The 27,590-nt window shown below is 48.6% G+C and overlaps 1 protein-coding gene and 1 long non-coding RNA gene across 2 annotated transcripts in view; one reads left to right on the top strand and one right to left on the bottom strand.

The window, feature by feature from the left end:
* Positions 1 to 27,590, top strand: part of ASIC2 (acid sensing ion channel subunit 2) — a 206,647-nt gene that overhangs the window by 144,500 nt on the left and 34,557 nt on the right. Inside the window, exon 3 of the mRNA XM_016207016.2 lies at positions 6,814 to 6,941. Coding sequence (XP_016062502.2) covers positions 6,814 to 6,941 — 128 coding nt within the window. The remainder of the gene's footprint in view (positions 1 to 6,813; positions 6,942 to 27,590) is intronic.
* Positions 1,496 to 27,590, bottom strand: part of LOC107532589 (uncharacterized) — a 50,034-nt gene continuing 23,939 nt past the window's right edge. Inside the window, exons 2-3 of the long non-coding RNA XR_001602756.2 lie at positions 6,715 to 6,991; positions 1,496 to 1,922 (exon numbers count right to left, since the gene is read on the bottom strand). This is a non-coding gene — a long non-coding RNA (uncharacterized LOC107532589). The remainder of the gene's footprint in view (positions 1,923 to 6,714; positions 6,992 to 27,590) is intronic.

Raw genomic sequence — 27,590 nt, 5'->3', positions numbered from 1 at the left:
AAATTTAAGTATAGTTGGTAGTCTACAATATTATGTTAGTTATATTAGTTATATTAGTTTCAGGTGTACAATATAGTGATTCAGCATTTTTATACCTTACAACGTGGTCACCACCACCCCTCCATTCAAGTAATCATCTGTCCCCTTCATCTTTCTCACCCATCCCCACCCTCCTCCCCTCTGACCACCACCCCTTTGATCTGTTTCTACGAGTCTGTTTTTGTTTTGTTCGTTTGTTTTCCTTTTTTAGAATCCACATCTTTCCCTGTTTGACTTATTTCACTTAGCATAATACCCTCTAAGTCCATCCCTGTTGTCGCAGATAGCAAGGGTTCATTCCTTTTTATTGCTGCATAATATTTCATCATGTATATACACTACATCTTCTTTATCTGCTCATCTATCAGTGGACACCTAGGTTGCTTTCATATCTTGGCTATTAACATGGGGGGTGCATATATCTTTTCCAATTAGTGTTTTTGTTTTCTTCGAATAAATACCCAGAACTGGAATTGTTGGGTCATCTGGTAAACCGATCTTCAGTTTTTTGAGTAATCTCCATACTGTTTTCCACAGTGGCTGCACCAATTTTCAGTCCCACCACCAGTGCCCAAGGGCTCCCTTTTCTCCGAGTCCTCGCCAACACATTCTTTGTTGCCTTTTTTATAATAACCATTCTGGCTGGGGTGAGGTTGTATCTCATTGTTTTGATTTGTATTTCCCTGATGCTCTCAGATAGAATTCTAGATCCAGCAAGTTACAAATGAAGTGTGAAGGTAGAATTTGGTTTCAAATATATTCCAATATTCAAATACATTTAAATATATTCAAAAACATATTTTTGATGAGAACATTTAAATTCTGCTCTCTTAGCAAATTTCAATTATACAGTACAGTGTTATCAATTACAGCCACCACGTTTTACATGCAAGCCCCTGACCTTGCTCATCTTAGAACTGAAAGTTTGTGCCCTTTTACCAGCCTCTCCCTGCTTCTCATTTCTCCCCACTTCTCCCCAGCCCCTGGAAGCCACTTTTCTACTCTGTTTCTAGGAGTTTGACTTTTCTTTGCCATTTCTGTGATAGGGTACCTAGCAAGCCAAACAAACCAGCAGACAAGAATAAAAAAAACAACAACAAACAATAAGAACAAAATAGTTTCACAAGAAAGAAATAAAAAGCAGAATCTACTACAAGGCTGGGGGAGCCAGTAGTCATAATCATAATTATGTAAAAGCTGGACACCGACTTACACAAAATATCACAGAACTATGTCTAGGAGGGTGACAGGAAAGCAAATACGGTGGACTCTTCAGGTAAGGAGCCTATATTCTCATCTCCAAGGTAGAACTTTGGCAGAGAAGACTTAAAATTTTAGAAACCAAGAAATAACCGTCAAGCACTTGATGTCCATGAACATGCGAAAGGAGACGCCAGGAGGACCAGGTGAAGCGTCTGAGAGCAGCTGCTCCGAACAGTGGGACTCGGGGCTGGCTGGCTGGGGAGAGGTGGGGCCGGGCCCTGCTCTTTTTCATTAGCAGTCTCAAGGTACCAGTCAGCTTTTAAAATTATGTGCATATATTGCTTTGATCAAAATTAAAATTTAATTTAAAATAATCATGAATTTTCCGCATAGCTGGAAGGCCTGAGCAGCTATCAAGGGTAGCCCATTCCCCTTTCTCCATCACAGATGGAACATAGCAGGAGCGGATGCAGGTGGCTGCTACGGTTTCTCCAACAACTCTGCTCCCAGGAAAAACTCTGGCCTTGGTGCCTGGTGACAAGGACATCCACAGAAGTTCAGCTGCAGGCTGTGACCTGATCTTGGAGAGTCCCGAGCACAGGGCTACGCAGCAGGCAGCTGGGATCCTGAGCTCACTCCTTGAGTGGCCTTCGTGCTGGATGGAGGGTCTCTGCAGGTGCCTGGAGAAATGATGCCGTGAGTCAGAAGCACTGCTGCAGTCAGGCATCCCTGACACAGTGAGAAGAAACCTGACTTTTATAATTTCTAGAAGACCTGCTCAGTGCTATGCAGAGAAAATACGTGCTCTAGTTAAAACTCCCGGCCAAGCAGGCAATGGTCTGAGGGAAACATCTCAGAGGTGGGTGAAACACACCCAGCTCAGAGTTCACATCTGCCTGGTCACTAAATCCCCAAGAGCACCTACTGTGTGCCAGGCACACAGGGATACAGATGAAAAGGCCCAGTCCAGGCTTTTTCACAATTTAGGGACCATGTTGAGGCTCCGTTTATGTAGCAGATGGACATTCATTGATCCAACAGCCCTCATGTAAAGTGCTTAAGGAGTGTCAGGCATTCGCAGTCTGGTCAGGGGACATGTGAACAATTAAATGCCATCAAGTGCTATGACAGATAGAGGAGAGATGGAGCACAAAGGAGGGGACAATAGGCTCTGGAAGGGAGGCAAAGGGTATCTAGGGGGAGGCTTCAGAGGGGAGATGACCTTGGTCTTAGTCTCAGGCCTGTGTGCCAGGTGGCTAGGCAGTTGTGGGAGTTAGGGTGTGGGTCGTGGCACGTGAGGTGCCATGGAGAAGAAGGGGAATCAGAAGCAAAGGCCAAGAACATCGTGGGTGTCCTGCAGTGGCTGGATCTAAGGATGGGCCCTGTGGCTTAAAAGGTAGGCAGAGGTCAGATCACCACGGGCCTGGCGGGTTCTGCTAATGCATGGATATTCTCCTGTGAGTTCTTCTACCCAGAGTGTGGTCCTCCCACCAGCAGCATCATTGTCCCCTGGGAACCCATCAGCAATGCAGACTCTCAGGCCCCACCCGGAATCTGCACTGTAACTGATGGTCCCCAGGTGGCTCACAACCCAGGGTGGGAAGCTCTGAGCTTCTCACCTTTTGGAAATACGAGGATGACTTTTTAACATCTGGCTATTTCTCCAACATCACTCCCACATGAACACTATCGTGCTTTTTTATATTCATTGGCTGAGGAAATAGTAACAAGAAGCTGCTATGAATTCAGTAATGCTTTGAATGATTTTGAATTTTATAATCACTTCGCCATCTACATATCTGATCTGTCCGGCAGTCTGCTGCTACCTTACTTCTGCCGCCAGTGTATGTCAACAGAATTTTTATGAATAGAATCTTAATCATCCACCAACTTCCCCTGTAATTTCAGAGACATGACACTTCCTGGCAGCTTCTCAAGGGTGGTGTCTCCTGCATGCCAGTCGTCCACCCGGACTTATCAGCCTTCTTAGCAAGTAATTTATAATCTCTGAGCCTGAATGCACCAGGAAACTCATTTTAAAAAGACTTGGAATAAATCTTTCTGTAATGAGACCAAACCCAGCTCCACGACAGAGTGCCTTCACTAATGTCGGTTTTGTAAATATTCTATTTGACAGGAATGTATTAAGTGTAGCCACTCTTCTCTGTTGCACAACTAAGACCTAACATTAACTGTCTCCTCCCCCAACATGGGCACATCACTCTACAGTATATATGGTGCTTTGCCTGCATTCTATCTTCTGATCCTCATACACTCACTCTTATGATATAGACAGAGCAGGTCTATGATTTAACAGATGAACCCATTTAACAGATGTGGTAAGCAACGCTCTGAGACGCTGAATGACTTTCCCATGATCTCATGGCTGAAAGTATTGGAAGTCAGGCTTCAATCCATATCTCCTAATTTGGTCCTTGGCCAGGCTGAGCACAACCCTGAGTGCCCCCCTTCTAACAAAGCCTCCAGCAATGAAGACACACTGGGTCCGTTCTACTGGGGAAGGTTAGCATGGAAACAAGAAGACTATGGTGGCCACAGTATCCACCTTCAGATCCCTGAAGGGCTGTCAAGTGGAAGAAGGGATTTTAGGAACAGGGGTAAAATCTATTAGCAGGCAATTTCCACTCCATATAAGGATGAACTTTGCAAACCATGGCTGCCCTGCAGGTAGTGAGGTCTGCACCCCTAAAAGGCTCAAACATCATGGCTGGCCTTCAGTGAATGGTGTCAAAGAGGGGCCTCCTGTAGTCTCTCAGAGGCCCCTAAGGGCTCGACCAACCAGGACCTAAACAGGAAATCAACAGCACCCATCGATGGGATAATACAAGGAAAAATTCATGGAGGACTGTTTGCAAAGGCGTGGGCAAGGCTTAGGGAAGGCAATATGGGATGGTGCAGTGTCCTGGGCCTGGTAAGAGGGAGAACTTCCCGAAGAGAAACAGGAGAACGAGCTGATATCAGAACCCAGGGAGAGAGCGGTATGCAGAGCTTCCTCCAGCTCCCCACCCCAGAGCTGTGGTCTCCCAAGGTGACCTGCTGCTAACCTGCCAGGACCCAGCAAATAAAGTTGACAGACTGAAAGTCCCAGCCTGATCCTCCACTGTCCTCCGGTTTCCCACCTGGGCCACCATTGGCTGAACCCAACCAGAAGCAGAGGGCAAGGGAGCCCATCAGTACAGTCTCTACAAGGGCAGCTTCCAAGGGAAGAGCACAGAGGAGAGGACTGGCCAGGGGATGGACAAACAGAAGCGATCTTGCGCTGAGATGACCCCACCGCCATACAGCCGGCCTCCCTCCCACCCCTCCTTCCAAGCTGGCCATCCCAGCCACTGTCACAAAGTCAGACTCATCCAGCATAAAATTGCTTTGTATCAGCACAACCCTGCGTTAGCCAAGAAAATTTCCCCGGATTTTCAGAGCAGCTTCCCTTCCTACCTCTCTCCAGTGTTTATTTCCTCGGCGTGTTTCCTGTAATTTGCAAAGATTAAAGATTTAAGCTTCTTTTATTGCAATGTGCATTCCCTGCCCAATTATGCATTCTGCCCATGGCTCCCCGTCTCCTCCTGCAGAGCCCCCTCCTCTCTGCATGAGCAGAAAACACCACAGGTGGACCTCGCCTCCTTGTGCCACTGTGGCCATGCTCCTGAAAAATGAAAGAGACATTCAGCCGCTGCAGGTTGAACAAGCTCTACCACCCTCCTCCTGATTCAACATCATCTTTCATGTCAGGCTGCCTGGGTTTCAGCCTGGTCCCAATTAACAAGGGCTCCTAACACTGTGTGTGTAGTGACTTCCCCATTCCCTGTTCTCCCTCTCTCTCCCCCTCCCCCCCCATCCCCAGGGGATTTGAATCCCAGTGTTCCTGATGGTAAACAAATCCTTCACTGCCCTGGGGCCTGGCACCCTTTGAAGCAGCTCTGTGTTGAATCATTTAGCGGGGAGGGGAATGTGAGGATGTGAATAATTCTGTCCAGCACCAATCCAGGTTACTGTAGGGCTGGCTTTCTGAATATGCAACCTGGGCAGTCATATAGGCCCCCGTGCTCAGAGCATTCCTTGGTTTGGACTCTAAATTGGCCTTGCCCGTTTAGTAAGTGAGTGAGGTTTGAGTCACAAATCTTTCACTCGTTCCAGATGCCTGGTCCTGTGCAGGACCTTCGAGATCCTGAGAGAGAGCCCAGAACCTGGTATCAGGATGCTCCAGCCTGGGGAAGCACAGCCGTCAGATAAAGGACTGATACATGGAGGGCAGGGGCATATCAGGCATGTGTGTAGAATTCAACAGAGCAAGCGAAGGAGTTGCTTTGGGTGGGGCTGGGAGCTAAATCGCCAGTGCCGAGGTAGAGACATCCGGGCAGAATGAGATATACGTGCCTCTGTGCAGAACAAGGACCGGTAACAACCAACCTGGGCAGCCCTGGAGGGCTGGACCCTTCGCACCACGAAGCACAAGGCTGCTCGGAGCAAGGCTGGGAGAGGGCGGGTTAGGGGGATTGGGTGCCGGATAAGAACGGGGGAGTTACACAGGTTTGGACTTTGGAAAGCTTATTCTGCGGGCTGTTTGGGAAGATTAAGACAGAGAAGGAAGCCCATTAAAGGCTTATATGTCACATAGGTGCACTCTCCACCAAGCTTGAGTGCCAACATCTAAGATGAGCTAGGCTCTGTGGTCCCATCATCTCCTGTCACCTCTGCCACCTCCCATTGCCAAGGGCCATTTCTCCTGCCAAAGAAAAAAAGGCAGAAGCTTCTGTTTTAGTTGCCCATCTCCTGCAGCTCCGAGGCGCAGGCATGTGGCGTACAATCCAGGCAAGCCTGTGTTTTTATCTCTGCTGCCGTATCATCTTGCTTTCCTCCCCCTGATCTCCTCACCTTCAGCTCACAGCCCCGTAGAAAAGTGTGTAAATAAAATAAAGGTGCTCCGTCCACATCATATCCCTGTTCTATAGTTTTGGAGACCGAAGCAAGGTGTTGGCCTAACTGCCCAGAATTCGTTTCTGATTGCTACTGAAACAAATTACCATCAACTTAGAGGCTTCGAATAATATAAACATATTGTCTGACAGTTCTGGAGGCCAGAAGTTCATAATGGGTTTCACTGGGCTAACAATTAGGTGTTAGCAGGGCTGCGTTCCCTCTGGAGGCTCTAGGGAACACCCACTCCCTTGCCTTTTCCAGCTTCTGGAAGCTGCCTCCATTCCTTGGCTTGTGGCTCCTCCAAAGCCAGTAGTGTAGCATGTTTCCGTTCTCTCTCTGGCTCTGCTCTCCTGCCTCCCTCTTACAAGGACCCTGGTAATTACACTGAAACCCACAGATAGTCCAGGATGCTGTCCCCACCTCAAGTCCCTAACTTCATGGTATCTGCCATGTCCCTTTGCCATGGAAGGCGACCTATTGACTGTTTCACGGGATACAGAGGTGGTCAACCTTGAGATCTTGTATTCTGCTTACCACATGGCCTCATTGGTGTCCCTTGGAGCTGTTCAGTCCCAGGACTCCATAGCACCTGTTGTCTCTGACCCACGGTCCTGTCCTTCTCTGTTTTTTCAGAGGAAACGACATTTGAAGCAGGAGTGAAAGTTCAGATCCACAGCCAGTCTGAGCCGCCTTTCATCCAAGAGCTGGGCTTTGGGGTGGCTCCAGGGTTCCAGACCTTCGTGGCCACACAGGAGCAGAGGGTAAGTTCCTGGGCTCCCTTGGTCCGTGGTCCTCGGCCTCTCCAGGCTACCTGCAAAGGCATGAGGAGGAAAAATGGGATTCCCACTTCTGGAAGGTTCTGAATGACCCTGGAGGCTGGGGCACAGCTGGGCTCCGTAAAGGGACTTACTCTGAAAGTGGAGAAGGTGTCAGCTAACCTTCGCGACCCGATTCTGCAGTACAAACTACTGGTTCCAAAAAGTGGGTGTGAAAGAAACCCAGCTTATTATCTTTTGCTCTGAATTGGTTGGGTTTGTGGGGTTTTTTGTTTCACTTTGGTTTTCGTTGGTTTTCGTGTTTGTGTTTTCTTTTTGCTGGAACATTCTGGAGGGGAAATATTTGGAAGGGTGGGGAGAGAGAACAGGGATACTACAGGAAACTGCTAAGCAGGATTTCATATGTGGCATCACTTGTGTTAATAGAACTCGAAGTTGCCTACACAAAGGCAAAGGATTGGGGAGTCCCGTAATAGAGCTTAAGTGGAGGGAAGCCTCTTGCATGGGTGGGTTCCTGCCCGATCTCTCTGACTTAGTGCCAGGGAAGGGACACTCCCAGCCATGCAGGACTGCTGCGTCAACCCTGCCTGTCAGTGGAGTGAGGACTGGCACAGCTCATGCCTGACATGGGTTTCACATCTTAGAAGGGAGACGTTCACAGAATCTCAATAGCATGGAAGTCTCAAAGCAGGACTGCAGAGAAACACAGGGACCCTCCTTTCTACTATCTGTGGTGTGCCTAGAATAAATGCGGGAGAGGCTGTGGCTCTGAGGAAGTCCCGTCGCCCTGGGAGGCCTGGGGCAAAGAGTGAGGGCAGTGAGAGGGAGGTGACACCAGCTGCCGCGAGTCAGAAAGGAAGAATCCAGGAGAACAGGGAAGGAGTGATCAGCAAGGAGGTACACGTGTAACTTAAAAGTTCACCTTGTTTTTAAAACTGAACTCAAATGTCATCTTTCATCTAGTACCGACCGGAGCTCTTTCGCCACTTTATAAAACAAAATTCTGTATTAGAAACTGGGTTGAAATCTGTGAGCTGTAGTTTTGAATCTCTGGGGGGAAATGGATGGTGGAGGCCTCAGGAACTGGGCCCTGTACCTAATGCCGGGGCAGTTGCTAAAGGCCAAGTCCAGCCTCCACTGCAGCACGTAGGGGTGGGGTGGCAGTGTTGGGGCAGAGGCAGAGGCAGAGGCACAGGCACAGGCACAGGCACAGGCAGAGGCACAGGCAGAGGCACAGGCACAGGCAGAGGCACAGGCACAGGCAGAGGCAGAGGCACAGGCACAGGCACAGGCACAGGCAGAGGCACAGGCACAGGCACAGGCACAGGCAGAGGCACAGGCACAGGCAGAGGCACAGGCACAGGCACAGGCAGAGGCACAGGCACAGGCACAGGCAGAGGCACAGGCACAGGCAGAGGCACAGGCACAGGCAGAGGCACAGGCACAGGCACAGGCAGAGGCACAGGCACAGGCAGAGGCACAGGCACAGGCAGAGGCAGAGGCACAGGCACAGGCAGAGGCACAGGCACAGGCACAGGCACAGGCACAGGCAGAGGCACAGGCACAGGCACAGGCACAGGCAGAGGCACAGGCACAGGCACAGGCAGAGGCACAGGCACAGGCAGAGGCACAGGCACAGGCAGAGGCACAGGCACAGGCAGAGGCACAGGCACAGGCACAGGCACAGGCAGAGGCACAGGCACAGGCACAGGCACAGGCACAGGCACAGGCACAGGCACAGGCAGAGGCACAGGCACAGGCACAGGCAGAGGCACAGGCACAGGCAGAGGCACAGGCACAGGCAGAGGCACAGGCACAGGCAGAGGCAGAGGCAGAGGCACAGGCAGAGGCACAGGCAGAGGCACAGGCACAGGCACAGGCACAGGCACAGGCACAGGCACAGGCAGAGGCACAGGCACAGGCAGAGGCACAGGCACAGGCACAGGCAGAGGCACAGGCACAGGCAGAGGCAGAGGCACAGGCACAGGCAGAGGCAGAGGCACAGGCACAGGCAGAGGCACAGGCACAGGCACAGGCAGAGGCACAGGCACAGGCACAGGCACAGGCAGAGGCACAGGCACAGGCACAGGCACAGGCAGAGGCACAGGCAGAGGCACAGGCACAGGCACAGGCACAGGCAGAGGCACAGGCACAGGCACAGGCACAGGCACAGGCACAGGCACAGGCACAGGCAGAGGCAGAGGAGGCTGGGAGGTTGGCCCGGCCTCACCGGCCCCAGGGACTAAGACAGGTGGTGTGAGCAGAAATGGAGCGTGCAAGGGTGTGCGAGGTGGGAACCGAGCTGTACACCCAAAAACAACCTCTCTGAGGACAAAGAAGGAGGCAGGAACCAGACAGCAGGGACCCAAATTCATGGCTGAGGGCTTGAGTCAGAAAACTAGTCTCAGGGATGGAAAGTAGAGCACAGGGAATACTGTCAATGACATTGTAATAACTATGTATGGGGCCAGGTGGGTACTGGATTTATTGAGGGGATCACTTCAAAAGTTATATAAATGTCTAACCACTATGCTGTGCACTTGAAACTAATATAATATCGAATATCAATTGTAGTTGAAATAAAAAATTTTTAGAGTGAGAATGTAGACTGACAAGTCGAGGTGTGCGGACGGATGGGCAGTCAGGGTGAACCGGAGCCCGAGCGGTTAACCTAGGCGGCTGCCAGCCTCGGTAACATACTCACTGCAAGAGGAGAGAGGGCTCCGCATGAACTGAACTCAACTTCCATTTGTACAGAGGTGACTGGGCATTTTAAAGGAAAAATCAGGGTGGAAGGAGTGGGAACAGAAGAGGCCTGAGCAGTCAGGGGAGTGAAAAGTTACAGAGTGGAAAGGAGAGGCTGGTCCATCTGAGTGTCCGACTGGCGCTTATCCAAGTTAGGCTCCCACCCTCCTGGAAGCGCAGGGAGATGGAGGCCCTATCTTCAGGGGTTGGCAGGAACAAATAGTGAATTCTCTTGGCAGGGACTTTAAGGGGACGGGGGCAAGGTCATTCCAGAGACGTAGCTTTGAGTTGTTAGAAACTATGTTAGTGTCTGTTCAGGTCCTTATAGACCAATATTGAGGCTTAGTTGGGAAGCGGCTCAGAGGGGCCTGGCTAGGGTTTGGTCAAGGAGAGAATCTTTGTCGGTCCTTCCTTCTGCGTGTTGTGTGAGTAAACTCTCCCCTCTTACTAGCTGTGAACATGATTTCTTTGACTCTCCAAAGGCAAGTTTTTGACTAGCCGTCCAGGGCAAATCCGACTTTGTGGGTTGTTTACTGTTAAGTGCCACACCTGTCACTTATTCGTGTTGACATCTCTGACCACGTTGCTATCAGCTTGAGGGGAGGGGAGCGGCGTTCTCTGAAAGCCGCTGTGTGACTCCATCTAGCCACCGGCGATGGCTGGAAAGAGGAAAGCTCTTTGCAAGTTGCTGTCTGTCGTGGGCCCGAAAGATGCACTTATTGCCCCCCTCTTCCCCTCCATCCCTCACACTGAAGAAATCCCTGGGCGGGCAGGGAGTTGGAGCTGATGGCTTCTAACCACCCTTCAGTCCCCTTCCCTTCCCCATGTGAGGCAGGGGGCTCCCCACCATGAGTGGGAGCAGAACACATTCCCAGCTTCCCAGGGCAAATTCGTTGTTTGCTTTGAAGTATATTTGCAGAAAAGCAGCCTCATTCATACCCTTATTGCCATGATAATTATAACTAATAATAAGATATTCAGTTAAACATTTTACAGTCTTCAAAGCATTTCCGCATCATCTCATTTGATCATTTCATTCATATTAATAGAGAAATACAAAGACACGTCCCGGAGCTAAATCTGATAATGCGTTATGTTTACACGTATATGAAAGAGCATATTCATAGGAAATAAGACTCAAAGGAAATAAGCAAAAGACCCACAGTTGGGGGATTATGAATGATTTACTTTCTTTTCTGGGTTTTTCCTCGTGTTTTATAATGCGGCTTTGTTTGGTTTTTTCATTCGGCAAATGTTTGTTGAACACCTACTATGAGTGAAGTGATGGGGACACAGTGGTGAACACGACAGAGCCAGTGTCTGTCCTCACAGAGCCTGTGTAGTCGTGGTTTCTCTCACAAAGAAAAGATAGTAATCCAATAACTCGAGGCCACATATAACTTGGGGATCGGCCCCCATTTGTACATTTTCGCTCTGCCATTGGTACTGACCTATCCCATCCAGCTGACCCTGTTCCTCAAACACTGTGTTTCATATTTATTTTTTCACATTGTAACATTTCTGAAACCAGGGTTTGTTCCCCAGTCAGTTGTATCTCACAGTTACAATCGGCGGTGCTGTTTCTTTCTTGGTGGCACATAAGATCATGGTGGGTGTCACAGCCTGTGGAGTCTGCATCGTTCCCATTCCAGGATTCCGCTGCCTGGGGTCAAAGCTCACGGGAGTCTTGAAGAAGGCCAGGAAGGGGAGACAGGACTGTGGGAGCAGAGGGCTCTTTCCTGGAAAGTTGGTGTGAATCGCGTTAGGGAAATTGACTCCTGAGTGAGGGCTCCAAGAGGAACTGGTGACTTAAAGGAATCATGCCATGAATCTTTAAGTAAATGGAAAAGTCCTTTCGCATGGGAAAAACTCATCCCAGCCATGCAAAATTACCCACACAATCCTTTCAATATGTTTTCATTTTATTTTGTAATCCAGACCAAATTGCTTTTTTAAAATATATATGTTTTTTTACATATATATATATATATATATATATATACACATATATATATATATGTTTTTATTGGTTTTTTTAGAGAGAGGGGAAGAGAGAGGGAGCCAGAGATAGAAACATCAATCAGCTGCCTCCTGCACGCTCCCTACAGGGGATCGAGCCCGCAACCCAGGTATGTACCCTGACTGGGAATGGAACTGATGACCTCTTGGTGCATGGGCCAATGCCACACCAGCTGAATCAAATTGCTTTTTTTGTTTGTTTATTTTACCTTTATTGATTTTAGAGAGAGGAAAGAAGAGGGAGAGAGAGAGAGAGAGAAACATCAATGATGAGAGAGTCATTGATTGGCTGCCTCTTGCATGCCCCCAACTGAGGATTGAGCCTAAAACCCAGGCATGTGCCCTGACCAGGAATAGAACCACGATCTCCTGGATCATAGGTCAGTACTCAACCACTGAGCCACACCAGCCGGGCCCAAATTGCTTTTTAAATCAGTATTTGCCCTAACCCCAATTAGGCCAAGGTATGCTCCTGCCTTTGTGGACAATGTGAGAAATGCACCCCCCCCCCCCCCCCCAGCTAGCTCAGCTGCTACAGAAGCCCCTGCATGATCCCAAGACCACCACCACCAGAGACAGACATTGGGATAGCATGCTGGGAGCAGAAGCAGAACCCCGAAGGCTCAGACAAAAAGTTACTACTAACTGAGCGCACACTACCTGCCAGGCATTGAGCTGCAGTGACCCTTGTCATGCATTATCTTCTTTAGTCCCCCACAACAACCCCAAAAGGAGACTGTTGTTACCTCCACAGTCCAGATGACAAAACTAAGTAGTTAAGTAAGAGCTTAAGGTCACATAGGCAGGGAAGTAGCAGGGCTCAGCTTTGAGCCAGATCTTTCTGTGGAGAGAAAACCAGACTACAACCCTGTGCCTCAGGTTTCCCATCCAGAGAATGGGAGGAATGGGTTAAATGACTTCAAAGGGCCTCCAGCATGCACAGCCTGGGAGTCCCTGCCCGTGTCACTCAAGCACACAGCTATTGCCTGGAAGTTTGGCAGACAGCAATTTTATTAATTTATTTATAATAAATATCCTCTGCAGGAGCTAAAATAAATAGCAGCCCTAACTTTAGAAGAGAGGCTCTGGGCATGCGCCTTGTTAGTGCCCCTTCCTCAGTCCCCTCACATAGTGGTCCCTGCCTAAAACCCTTAAATTCCCCAGGCTTCCTGTAATCTGCAAAATCCCAGCCCTTTAGAATGGCTTCTGAGACCCTGTTCCCACTGCCCCCTGCCCCCTGCCCCCTCTCCAGCCACACTATCTGCCTGTGGTTGACCAACAGGTGCCCTACATTCCAGAATGGAGACCCATCCACCAAACTCTCCACGCTCTTGGGTGCCTGCCTCGGTGCATCTGCACCCACTGTTCCTTCTACCCAGAATCCCTTCCTTGTCTGTCTACCTGGCAAAGGCCTCTTCCTATTTCCAAATACTGCTCATAGACCATGGTCTCTAAGAAGACCTTTCTGTCCATCCATATTCCACGTTGTGCATTCATTCAACAAATATTCACTGAACACCTACTGTGTGCTGGCAATATGAAGACAAGCAACACCTGGTCCTGGCCTTGGAGAGCTCATAGGATGAAGTGGGTTCGGGACAATTTTGTCACACTCCTAAAACTTTATAAGACTTGCTTTCCCTGTGTATCACTGCTCCTTCCACCTGCCTCTTAGGAACTGAGAGCAAGGACTGTCTGTCAGATGGTATATTCCCAGTGCCTTGCTTAGATATGAGCTCAGTAAAAGTGCATTGTTGAAAAAATAAACACCCTCTAATGCTCCAGTCTGCACTCTATGCTCAAATAGCACTCTAATGCTCTCCCCGCCTCACCGCCCACCCCTGCCAAAATTCCCATTAGAATCTGCCCTCGCGGCCCTTCCCCCTGAGGCCGTGAAGCCCACCTGTGAGAGATGATGACCTCTGTGTCATTTCTGGGTGCACACATAGAGGCCTGAATCAAACCAAAAGCTTATAAAAGGAGTCAGGGCTAGAGATACAGGTCTGGAAGCCATCTGTGCACAGGAGAGTTGAGGGAACAGATGAGAGGGCCAGGACAGAGCTCTGGAATTGGGGAGGAATTAAATTAGTAAGCAAATATATGTGCAAGTGCAAATCTGAGGCAGTCACGTGGTAGGAGCACCAGACAAGCTGTCTTCGGTATTGACATCACTAGTCAGACTCTTTGCCCCAAAGTTAAGGTGATTACTGATCCTGGTGGGAGCCTCAGTCATGATTTGATATCAAAAAAGACTTATCATCTCCCACCCCCTGCTCAAAGAGCCTGGCGGAGATTCTTGTTTTCTAAATGTTTATCCATGTAGTCATCAAATATTTTTTTTATCTTCACCCAAGGATATGTTTATTGATTTTAGAGAGAGAGGAAAGAGGAGAGACAGAGCACAAGAGAGACAGAAAAACATCATGTGAGAGAGAAACATCTATCTGTTGCCTCCCACACTCACCCCAACTGGGAATTGAACCCCCACTCTAGGTATGTGTCCTGACCAGGAATCGAACTTGCAACCTTTTGGTGTTTGGGACAACACTCTAACCAATTGAGCCACCCGGCTAGGTCTCATCAAATATTTAAACCACCACCTTGCCCTTGCCTGTGCTTTTTGGTAGGCCTGAGAATAAATCTGGAGAACCTGGCTGTGGTTGGCACACCAGCTTCATGGTCCAGGAAATTCTCTGGAAAATGTGGCCCTGGGTTTACATTTGAGGGTGTCAGAAACACCTTGGGGAGTCCGGGTTAGAAATCACTACTCAGAGGCATCTCATTCTCACCAGGAACCATTTCCACTACCAGTTTGGAAGCACTGGGTATGAGAAGGATTTTAATTCCATAGCCTGGACTCTGTGTTGGTTTCTCATTTGAGCTGTATCCTAAGTGCCATGAGAACGCCCATTGTCACACGCACCCTGCCTGGAGCAGCTGCCCTCTAGCATATTCAGGCTGTAAATGAAGACAAACACTAACACTTGTGTCCTGTTGGCCTCAATTAGGTCATTGGCAGGACGTGTGAGGCCAGCTGGCTCCTGCAGAAGCCTAAGTCTTTGCCTTTGACATAGGTTGACCAGATTTCCAACATTCGGAGGGAATCCCTCTGTGGCTCACCACCAGAAACAGTATCCCCCACCCCAAGCAAAAAGGCCCAACTGTTGGGTGGGGTGCCCCCTGCCCACTTTGGACAGCTCCCTCAAGCTCCCGAACACATCTTCCCGAGTGCCTTTCACAAGAGACGGCTCATTTGTCAATCTGACAGGCGAATACATGATCCTTAATATCTGCGTTTCCATGGGCCCTTTAGAAATGGAGGTTTGCCCAATTGTTGTTGTTGTTGTTGTTGTTTTCAAGGCAAGGGAGAGAATTTGTTATGCATGCCTTCAGCAATTTTCAAACTGCCAAAGCAGGAGCCTCATAAACACAGCAGCGTTCAACTCTGCTCCAGAAAGCACCAGGAAGGCATCAGACGGCAGAATAGCCCACTGTGAGGCCATTCGCTCCATGAGCAACAGAGAACATTGTTTCCCATCAACAGATGAAAATAAAAATCAATTAGACATCTACCAGCTTAGCCACTTCATCACTTGTTGCCATTCAGCCTCTTAACTAGAAATATCTTCAGATCCCCACATGGTTTTACCAATAGTCAGATTTTCACCATTTTTTTCCTACCCAATGAGAACTCGATGTTAGCAGGGGGAGGTGATGGCAAGGACTGGAGGAGGGAGGAAGAAACAGTCGACCGGCTAGGGTGAGCCGGCGCGCTCAGCTCTGTTGGGGAGTCCACACGCAGTGAGCTCAAGTCTAGGAGGCAGCTTTGCCCCATCCTGCCCCCCTCTGCCTTGAGCCCCTCCCTCTCCTTTCCTTGCAACAAAGAGTCTCCAAAGAGTTTTCTAGACTTACTTGTCTCTACCTCTCTTTCCCTTCCCAGCCACCTCTAGCATGCCATTGAAACTTTTCTTTGTCAAGGTCAGCCATGAAGTCTTTGTGACTAACCCCAATCTGTTGGTAAGAACGCAGCTCCCTCCTCAGCCCTCAGCCCACTGGGTCTCGAAGCCTCATGTGGGCTCGACCGCCCCCTCCCTGTGGCACATGTCTCCACCCCGCTCTGGGTTTCTTCTCGCCTCTCCACCCATTCCTCCGAGTCCCCTTCCTAAGCAGTTCTTTCTCTGATCACCCCTGAGATGACAGGCACTCCAGGATGCTGTTTCTGTCATCTCCCAGTCTGCAATGTCCTTGAGTGAGTTCGGCCTTGACCGTGACTTTCAGATTGCCACCCCAAGCCCAGAGCTCTTTCCTGCGCTCTAGACCCAGCAGTCCGGGAGCTGCCAGGCGCCTCCTCTCCGATTTCCATGGGCATCTCAAATGAACAGTCTAAACTGGGCTCCTTTTCTTCCTGTGACCCCCACCTGCACCCTAAAATTGCTGCTTCCCTTAGATTCCCCAACCCTGTGAATGGCCTGCATACAAATCTGCATTCATTAGATGTGTGTGACCTTGTGCCTCAGTCTCCTCACCTGTGAAATGGGAATAATGATCCTTCCATTCAGTGAGTGACTGGAGGACTGAGTGAGTTAACGAATTCATGTAGAACAGCTCTTGGCATATAGTAAGCGCTCAGTAAATGCCTAGCTATTATTACCCCTCACCCCGGGCACTACTTGAACTCAGTCCATGGTTCCTCACCTGGGGAAGAACAGCAGCTGCTTTGCTGGTTTCCCTGCTGCCCACCTTGCCCCTCTCCGATGCAGTCAGTGCACCAACATGCTCTTCCTAAAACACAGATCCGAGCATGTCCCCCCTCATTACCTACGGGGTGAAGCCCAGGAATGCCCGCATGGGTGGTTCTGCTCGGGCCCCTGCCTACCTTTTCTGCCCCTCTCTGCCCACTCCCCGCCTCCCACACAGGCACCGGCTTTCCTGAGCTGCGTGCAGTCATTCCCGAGCATCCCGCATGCCCCTCCCTCTCTCTCCCTGTGCCAACAACGCCCTCCCCACCCATCCTTTATCTAGTTCACACGAGCCTTTGAGACTCGGCTCAGATGTTACCTCCTCCAGAAGGCCATCCTAGAGTATTCTGTGTGACTCGCTCGCCTAAAATTTATGCACGGTGATCATCTGTTTATTTACCCGTCCTCCCTACCAGCTTGTGAGCTTTGAAGATATGACCCTATCTTATTTCTGGGTTTTATACCTCAGCATTTACACCTAGAAGATGCTTGACAAACTGTATTAAGTGGAATGAATAAATAAACAAACGTGTGAGGGAGAGAGAAGGAGCCTTGTTTATCATGTCACTCTCCTGCTTGATGCACAGCACTGCCTTTCCCAACCCAGAGAACAAAGTCCAAATGCCACGCCCTGGCTCCAGCTCTCACCTTTCCCAGAGGTTACATCCCACTGCTCTTCAGCGGCCCCCTCTGCTCCACCCACTGCCCCCCCCTCCAGGCCTGGAGCCTTCCTGCCCTGTTCCTGATCATTTCCTGCTGACTCATTTATTTTCGAGCATCTACTACGTGCCAGGCACTGTGTTAGGCACGAGGGAGTCATCGGCGAACAGGACTGACCTGGTTCTCAGAGCTTACAGTCCAGCAGGAGAGGCAGGCAATCAATCATAGAGTAAGAGCTATATGTGTCTATATAATGTGCCCCAGCACAGTATACTGTAAATTTCTTAGGGGAAAATACTAGGTCCTACAATGCTTAGATGGATGGATAGAATGTTGTAGAATGATCTCTGAGGGCTATGTTCAATAACTTACAGTCCATTTAAGCTCTACTTAGCCTTCAGATATGAGTTAAACAGTCTTTAACACGAGGATCTAAAAAATAAAAATAAAAATCCCTTTACTGAGCGCATAAAATAAAAAAGGGTAAGCCGTAAATTGTAGTAACTGCCAGGGCAGCCCCAGTCTGGTCCAAGGTGGGTGCCCACGCTCACCAGCATCCATCAGGGCGGGACTTCTCCTGGACCCTCTCTGCACTAACTGGCATCAGACGCCAGTTGCTTATCTCTCAACAGCTTGTTTCCTCCTCAAACCCAGGCAGTAGGGAGGAGGCCCACTGTCCATTCACTCATCAACTTTATCTTACTCGGGGGACAAGTTAATAAATCAGAACATTCTTTGGTTGGGTCCTGCGGCCCAGTACCGCATTCTCTTTTGATTCATGAGCAGCTCACTATCTGAACTCCAAACAGTGCGGCCTTGGATTCCGATGGGTTTGTTTATAATAAGGGATAAAAAATTATCTGTAGAGGACATTTCCGTATGCAGCTGAAAGCTGTTTCATCTTTTTTCCTGCCAGCCGGGAAGGTTAATCACAAACAAGTCTTTTAGAAATATGCCCTGGACAGTTTTGCTCAGTGGTTAGAGTGTCAGCCCTTGGACTGAAGGGCCGCAGGTTGGGTTCCGGTCAAGGTTTGGTACCTGGGTTGCAGGCTCAATCCCACATGAGGGAGACTCTCACGTCGATGTGTTTCTCTCTCTCCCTTCCTCTCTTCCACTCTCTCTAAAAAAAAAAAAAAAAAGGAAAAAATATCCTCTGGCTGGGATTAACCAAAATTTTTTTAAAAAAGAAATATCAACATGACTGAAAGATGAATGAATGAATGTGAACGGTCCTGCTGACTGTCACACTGCCTTGGCAAGGGCACAGGAAAGGGGCCTGGTAAGACATCTCTTTTCTATTTCCCCCCTTCTCCTTCACGCTTGAAAACAACTGCTGCCCAGGGATAGCGAAGTCCCTCCATTTGTTTCTGTTGTGACAAACTGGCTGGACAGCCCCAGTAATCATCCACTGTGCGCTAGTAAATCTTAGTGCTAATCTGTTACACTGCTCTATCCCCAAAGTATCTCTGGTCTCTCACCTACTGAGATCTCTCTTGCTCTCTCTCTCTCTTTTTTTAGCCAGCCAACTATGAATGCATGTTTATCTAATAACACAAGTTATTGGCATGTCTTGCCCTATGCAATGAGAGTATGCCCTTTGAAAGAAAAGATTCCAAAAAAGCCAGCACAGAGCTTAATGCTGTGAATGAATGAATAAATGAATGAATGAATTGCAGATTTAATCAACAGTTAATGGATTGCAACAAACCCTGCAGCAGATCTTATGGTGGAACAAAAAATCATTCTCAAATGGGAGTCCTTGCTCCTTGATTTATCTGCTTTATGTTTTGAGATAGCACTCAGAGTCCTTAAAATGGGACCTTTGACTCAGTTGGGTGGCAAAGGACAGGAAGATGGCATTTAGCCAAGGTCTATAGGGAGAGGCAAGAGGACTGTAAAAGGAACACGCAGAAGGGGCGTGAGATCCCAGCAAATAAGCCCACCCTCTCTGGAGAGGGCAAATGAGACAGCTGCTGAGGGAGTGTAAACTGGGAGAGCCTTCGGGCTAGAGAGATGGGTGGGGACCTGGGAGGATCCATTAAAATACAAAAGCACACATCTTCTTCAATCCGACAATTTCACTCCTTGGAATCTGTTCTAAAAGAAATACTTACTTACAAATGTACCCCAAGAAGCACAAAGATCTTTCCTGCAGCTCTGCTTGTGAGAGCAAAAATTTAGAAACAACTTAAATATTCGTCAATAGGGAATGATTAAATAGAGGAGGGCAAATGCATATGAATCCCCCCACCTCCCTGCAACAGGTAAACCAGCTTAGAAAGACCTGGAGGTCCCTTGGGGACATTTTCCAAGATATACTAGTAAGTAAAAAAAAAAGCAAATTCCAGAACAATGCATACAGTGTAATCCCATTTGTGTTAAAAATACACATTAAACTAAGAGATATATTTATTAAATGCTCATGTATGCACAGTAGCCACAGAAAACTTCCAGAGAGGAGCATGCCATACTGAGAGCTGCTTGGAGAAAAGGAACAGAATTGAGGGTGCAAGATTTTTTATTTTTCTGGAGCCCTGGAATGAATGTGTGTATTTATATGTATTAATTGTGCAGATTTTTAAGGATATGCATAATGCAGCTATTGACAAATATGTTTTATTGTTGGACCCAACATCTAACAGACGGACAAGCTCACGTAAGGGTGGGGGGGCCTGCTCCCTCCAGCCAGGGACAGCTCCTCCCCAAGCTGGTCCTGCAATGCCTTCCCCAGGGACATCCTCCCCCAAACCCTGCTTCTGCTCCCAGCACGTGCAGAGGCCACAGGGAAAGGCCTGCAGCTCTGAAGGTTCCCTTTTAGGAAAAGCAACTTTTGTAAATATTTTTTTTCTGTGTTTGTAGTTAGTTTTTTTTTAAAGGCACCCCTCCCCCCCAGTCTTGGGCAACAGTGTGCAGTTCCCAAGGACCGTTGAAGAGCGCAGTGCCCGGCACCGCTTCTGACTTCCACCCGTGTGGGGTGGATTTATCAGCTCAGCAGGCTGGATGAGCTTGAATGAGATTGGATTGGGTTGATTAGGTTGGATTAGATCCACAGCTGTCCTTAACCACTCCATTGCTCCTAAAATGAGCAAGCCTCTTCCCTAACTCAATGCCCTCGGTACTGCGCTGCGTCACAGGGATGTCCAGGCTCTCAGTTTTAGTCCCTGCTGTCAGCTCAACAGCACCTCCCTGCCCCACTATAAAGACTTTGGTTGCCAACCTTCCAGGTCTTTTACTTGTTGTGTGTCTGTCCCTGACACTGAGACTTGCTCCTCTGCAGGAGAGGGCTCCATCATTCCTTATGCCTCAACTCTCAGGACCCCCCGTGTGATGGTGGTGATCCGTGGGCACCATTGGCCAGCTACCTAATCCAGGCTGCCTCATCAGTCCTGCCTTCAAGACAGGCTTTCCTGTGCCCATCTTAAAGGTGGAGAAACTAAGGCTTAGTAGCTCAGAGACACAATTCAAACCCAGACCTTTCAGCTTCCAAAGCCTGTGTTCTTTCTACCATCCCACCCTTTGTCTGAGCTCACAGGCCACCAAAGAGGCCGGGGCCTTCTGACAGCTGTGTGCGACAGAATTCCTGGTAACCGAGAGGAAAGAAGACCCTCAATGAAAGAGAATCCATTTCAGAGCTCCCCAACTTTCTAATGCCAACTCCCCTTCAAATGTGATTGACGTGGCTTTATTTTACAAGCTTTTAAGAAGCCGCTTAGTGATAGCAACTTACTTCTTGATGGGTAGCAAACATTTTTATTATTATGGCAATTCCCCCAGGCTCACCCATTCCTTCAGTGGGTCCTAGTAGAAATGAGGATGAGTGACTGTTGAAATTTTCCAAGGAAACACACTGCCATTCTGTCCACACACCATGGCAACGGTCAAAAACCACAGGATTGTACCATACACGACACGCCTCCCTGCAGCGCAGCGACCCTCCTGGGACTGCGCCCATTGTGGCCCTGCTCTTCCACATGTTTTCTAGCAGCAAACTGGATTGTTTTTCCTATTCCCAGCAGGGAAATCCGTTTGTCTTCACAATCCCGAATGAAAGCTGAGCTCCCTGCCGGCGGCCTGGCTGTGAGGGGGGAAGGAAGCAGCAAGCCCAGCCCAGGAGTGGAAGACAGGGCCCTGGTTAGCGCCCTGGCCCTGCCGGCTGCTCCCCATGTAGCCACGGGCAGCTCACTATGCCTCTCCGGGCCTCCGACTCCCTGCCTGTCAAGCGGACTAATAATGCCTATTTATCTCACTTGGCTCTTGAGAGAATCAGATTTGCTAATGACTGTGTAAGTGCTTCCTCGTGAAGTGGCTCCATCACTCTTTTCTGGGTGGAGAGGCGATGCCACATGGTGGCCCGGGCATCCCTGACTCAGGCCTGCTCTTTGCCTGGGAAGAGCATTGAGCCCCTGGTATTAAAGTGAGCCTGGCGCTGGCATGGCTTGGACGGCTGGTGGCAGCAGAGGCCCTGACTCCTGCTTCTAGTCAAGAAACAGTGACAGAGTGGGTTTATTCTCTCACACAAAACTACCAAAAAAAGCCAGACAAGATATATGAAACAATAGTTTTCAAGAGCGAATATTAGAAGGCAAAAAATGAGGAGAAGGGGAACGGAGAGCAAGGGGGACCCGACAGACCACACACAGCAGGACTGTAGGCTTAATAATCACATAAAATGGAAATGGTCTCAGCGCGACAATTAAAGGGCAGATTGTCAGGCAATAAAAAAGCAAGTCCCAACACTGCGCTGGCTACCAAGGCCATGCACTTTAAGTATAAGATACAAAGAGGTCAAAGGAAAGGATGGACTCGTATATGACATCTTTGCACCGCCCAAAAGAAAGTGCGAATGGCTATCCTCACGACGAAGTAGATTTCAGAGCCGATAACATCCCCACGAATAAAGAAGGTCATTACATACAGCGAAAGGGCCAGTTCATCAAGAAGACAAAACAGCCCTAAACATTTATGCACCTAATGGCAAAGCTGCAAAAATACGTAAAGCAAAAACTGATAGAACTGCAAAGAGAAGTAGACAAAGCCACAATGACAGCTGGGGATTTCAAACCTCTCTCTCAATAATTGTTGTTAGCACAAGTAGACAGAAAACCAGCAAGGAAACAGAAGATTTGAACCACGCTGTCAACCAACCTAATGGACATTTACACCCCCTGCAGAAATGGCAAAATGCACATTCTTTTCAAGTACGCAAAGGACATTTGCCAAAATAGACCCTATTCTGGGCCACAGATTTCAATAAAGTTAAAAGGGTTCAAAGTTATGCTGACTAGGTTCACTGGTCAAAATGGAATTAAATTAGAAATCAATCACAGACAGATATAAAAACCCCCAAATATGAGGAAGCTAAATAACATACTTCTAAGTAATCCACGGGTGAAAGAAGACATCCAAAGACAAATTAGAAAGCATTTCAAGCTGAGGAAAAATGAAAATTTGTGGGTGCCACTAGAGCAGTACTAAAAAGGAAATTTATAGAATTGAACACCTATATTAAAAAAAATAAAGTCTCAAATCAATGACCTCAGCTTCCACATTAGGAAACGAGAGAAAGAAAAGCAAATTACACCAAAAGTAAGCTCAAGAAAGGAAATAATTAAGTTCAGAACAGGGGTCAATGAAATATAAAAACAGAGAAAAACAATGACGCCAAAGAAATTGTTTGATACAATTAATAAAATTGATTAACCTCTAGCTAAAATGATCAAGAGAAAAACACAAGGGAAGGAGAGAGTATAGAATCTACAGATATAAAAGGGGTAATTCGAGAAAATTTAATAACTGTATGCCAATAAATTCAACAGCTTAGGGCCGGATGGTGGCCTGCAATGACTCAAATCCGCAATCCCTCCCTGCAGCTTCTAGGGGCTGAGTCTAGGGTGGCCAACCACCCTCCCCGCAGGTGCCACGTGCCTGTGCTCCGAGTTGTCTTTCTAACCCTCGTGGCTCACCAAAAATAAGTCCCCAACTCTAGTTCTTTACTAATTAAGCCATTGCCTTTCTGAGAGAGAAGGGCACAGTGAAAAGACTGGCAGGCAGTGTTCCCAGGGCCCAGAGGAAACCCTGACGGACGGATGGCCCTGTGTCCTGGCCTGGCGGGGAAGGACCTGGGGAGACAGAGCCCGTCTGTTGTGAGGTGGGAGGTGACTCAGTGTGTGCTTCAGCGTCCCCACCGCTGTGGCTTCCCCATCAAGGGCCTTAATCTCTCAGGCCCCCTCTGTCAAAGTCCAAGGCCAAGCATTCCCGCCTCAGGGAGCTGTTGTGAAGGTTAAATGCTTTCAAAATCTGATCCAGAGCTTTTTTCGTTTTTCATTTTACTCCACTTTTTTCTTTCCGCTGCCTAGCCCAATCTTCCTCCCAGTTCTGTTTCTCTCCTTAGCTTGTTATGTCGCATGAGGCTGATGTTAGTGGCACAGAAACCGTTTCCTTGGCGCGATTTCTCGCACATGGTAGACAGTTTGTAAACATACATGGATGAATGAACACACATTTGCTCAGACCCGTCAGGTAAGGCCGGGCGTTGCCCCCCACCCTGCTCCCGGTATCGTTGGAGTAAGAATTCATTCAGTCGTTTTCACTAGAGGTAGAGCCCTTACCATGTGCCATTAATTTTAGTAAACTAAACCCCAAATGACCATGTCCATTAAGTAGGGTGGGTCCCCATTTCCCATCTGAGAAACGAACACTGAGAGGACTTACCCACGGCCCTTGGAAGTGACTGGGCCCTGAACCAAGCCCAGGCCCTTCTCTAAGTCCACGCTCCTGACCACTCCCTGCAGCGCCACCAAAGGATCTGCCACCTTTCCCTTCAGAATCACACACATGCATCGCCGTACGTTCGGAAAAGACAGAAAAATAGAAAGCATGAAAGCTTAACCGCCAAAGACATCCTGAGTTTAATGCTTTGGAATGTTCTTTCAGATTTATTTTTCTGCCTATAGATTTCATGGATTTGGGTTTTGTTGTTGTGGGGTTTTCATTGTTGTGGGTTTTTTTGTTTTAGAGCCATAATTATACAGCAGCAATTTTCAACCGGTGTGCCGCAAGAATGTTTAAAATATGCAGGGGAACTGACCTCTTTTCCCTGAGATTGTCAAATAAAAAAATGACAACAGCCAACACAACTATTCTGGTGTGAATGAATCAGAATTATACCTTTTTTTGGTCATATTAGCAAAAAATAAAGTTCTTGGTGTGCTACAGAATTTTAGTAATTAGCTTATGTGCCATGAGGTGAAAAGGTCACTGTCATATGGTGTAAGCAGGTGTGTGTCCTCACTAACAAGCTGTTGAAAGCATTTCTCCTGGTCCTTACCTGCGCTCCGTAGCCACCATTTGAATGGCTGCGTAACATTTGTATCAAGTGGACGTGTCATAATTTACCTGTCGACCCCCCCTCTGGTGTTGAACGCTTGAGTGGCTTTATCTGTTTTTGCTGTTGTAACTAATACTCCGCCGAACATCTTTGTGCGCAGAGCCTGAAGATCATTTTTTAGGCTAATATTCATTCTCTCCTTAGTGTGGTTTTTAGAAGCATGAGATTACTGGGGTCAAGGGAAATCAGCATTTGCAAGGTTCTTGAAAAATATTTTCCCAAAGATTTTCATGTCAAAAAAGAAAGAGAGTAGGCGACCAAAGGAAGATAGATGGTGACTAGACAGCTGACAGCCACAGACAAGAAAAAGCTTTATCACGGACTGGGTTATGTCAGAGAGAAGCTATAGTGGGAATCAAAAAGGCGTTCTCTTACTTCTCAGGAGGGAAAGAACAGATATAAATACTGCATGTGGGTAAGTCAAATAAAGATATTTTCAATCACTCTAAAAGCACAACAGGTATGCTTGCTAAAAAAAAAAAAAAAAAAAAATGACACATGGAAATACACTCTCATTTATCAATCCTCCCTGCCTTTCCCAGCCTGCCACAGCTCTGTGCTTCAAGGAAGGAGCATGATTCCAACGTGAGGTCTGTCCCCAGCAGCTCTGTGACCCGCTGGCCTCCCTGTACTTGGATTGCAGGCCTGCCTGACTTACCTCCCAGGGGTTATTATGAGGATAAATTAGCTCATGTTAATGAAAGTCCTTTGTAAAATTTCAATCACTTCTGATGTGCTGGTGAAAAATTAATTTCCTAGTAATTATCATGCATAGTACAAGGACCGTCGTGGCTCTGCAGAAGGCATCCCAGAATCGTTCCTCAAAATGTTTTAATATGCCAATGAACTTTATGTAGTTCTGTTCAAATAGACTTATATCGCCCGGCCTGGCGTTGCTCAGCGGTTAAGCGTCAACCTAGGATCCAGGCGATGGGGGTTCGATTCCCAGTCAGGGCACATGCCCGGGTCGCGGTCCCGGTCCCCAGCAGGGCGTGCAGGAGGCAGCTGGTCAATGACTCTCTCATCATTGATGTTTCTGTCTTTCTCTCTCCATCTCCCTTCATCTCTCTGAAATCAATAAAGACATATTTTTTTAAAAAAAATAGGCTTATATCAATTGATCAAAGTGAGGCAGGCTCAATTTTACTGGAAGACTCATTGTATAAACCAAAGCACAACGACTTCTTTCTGAATCTGGACAGGTACAGCCTCTGTCTGTCCCTTGCCCCCCACTCCAATGCCAGATAAGACTGTGCTGCCTCGAGTGCCCCCTGGGGCTGAGCTGCTCGCATCTGTGTGACCAGGCTGCTTAACCACACTGAGGATCGCAGCCACAATCTTGCCAGAGCCCCCAACCCTGAGCCAGCCCTGGAGGCCGGGCACAGACACCAGAGCCTCCATTCAGTTCCACCAAACACCACGGAGCCCCACTGCTTGAAAATGATCTTCCTTCCACTCTCCAGAGGCTTATTCCAGAAAGGTGTCTGGTTCCTCCGACCAGCAAGATCTTAGAAGACCCTGGGGTTTGGCTGTCAGTGGTTACAGCGCAGCCGGCCCTGCCAGGAGCACACGTTGGGCCGCATTTTAAACGTCCACGCCTCTTCCACCTTGGCTTCCAGCTGCCATGCTCGCGTCCACCTCCGTGGGCAGGTAGGGAAACAACAGGTGCATAGAGCTGGAAAGATGCTAAAGGTCATCTAGTTCTTCCTCCTGATTTACAGTTGAGATATCAGGGTCCAAAATTCCCCCCATCACCTCAGTATTGAGAATGAAGTTTTCCAAAGCTGGTCTCTCGCTAACTTCAGTGTGTCAGAAGCAGATAGGAAGAAAGTTAAATGCACATTCCTAGGCCCAACACACACACCTATGTCAGACTTTCGGAAGGTGGGGCCCAGGAATCTGCCTTTCTAACAAGCCCCTCCAGGAATGCAGGTGCACCCCAAAGTTGGAAAACTCCGAATGGTGAGAAGGACCAGAAGACCCACTGCCATTCGATGGCCAGAGCCCCAGTGATGCTGCTGGCAGCCCTGGCTTGGTTCCTCCCTGGTACTGCTTGCACTCCCGGCACCCCCTTACACACACGCACCAGCACGCTCACACTGGGCTGTTGCCGTGGAGGTGAGTGCACAGGCGAGTTCCACATTCGGGCGGACTGAGCACTGTGGCCTGGGCCTCTCGGCGGATGGTCAGCGGCCTTGGGAGAGGCGCTCTGCTTCGGAGGGAAACCCTGGGCAGCCGCGGCGGGCTGCAAACACACCCACCTCCTTCCAGTGCCCGCGGCTCACCTGCCTGAAGACACCAGCTCAACGGGGTGTTTCATTTCTGCCTAATTTAACAGCTCATCCTTCCCATTAATTTCTTCCTCAGGGCAGTCTCTGACGGGGACTACATCGCTTTCTGATGAGCCATTCCATGGTCAGTAAACTTTATAGAGCAGCCCAGGCCACCCAGCCCTGGACAGCCAGCCCCTGATCCTGGGGATGGCAGGCTCTCTGACACGGGGGCATAGGGAACTTGGAGACGGTCCACAGATGGCCCCTAACATGGCCTCAGGGCTAGGAAATAAGGCCTGTGAGCCCTGGTGATGTGCCCATTTCACCAAAAGAGGCTGAATTCCGTCTGGGGAGCTGGGAAGGGGTTAGACTCCCCACTCTGAGTTGTCAAGAATGGTAATCAGGCAACAGCATCGAACATGTTCATGTTCAACTTGAGGTCTTTTTACTTGAACTCCTTCCAAGCTCTACTGTTAATTTCTGCATGGATTTTCCAAGAGAGAGTGAATCTCTCTCTCTTTCTCTCTCTCTCTCTATCTCTCTCTCTCTCTCTCACACACACACACACACACAGCTGTGTGCTTATGCAGTCTGTTGCCTGCAGGAAAGGCTCACTGGGACAGGCTAGTTCAAGCTTTGAATGAGGAATTCAGCGATAACCCAGAGACCCGAAGCCTAATCCCACCTCTGCAGTCAACCGCATGACCCCAGGCAAATCACTTGGCTTTTCTGGACCTCAGTTTTCCCCTCTGTCAAATAGGCTGGACTGGATCTCAACCTAGTTACAGGGTTAGAATCCTCTAGGCAGCTT

This window comes from Miniopterus natalensis, chromosome 17 (genome assembly GCF_054644295.1).
Source record: "Miniopterus natalensis isolate mMinNat1 chromosome 17, mMinNat1.hap1, whole genome shotgun sequence".
Lineage (NCBI taxonomy): Eukaryota > Metazoa > Chordata > Mammalia > Chiroptera > Miniopteridae > Miniopterus > Miniopterus natalensis.
The sequence above is the reverse complement of the archived record's forward strand: the minus strand, read 5'-3'. Positions and strand labels throughout refer to the sequence as shown.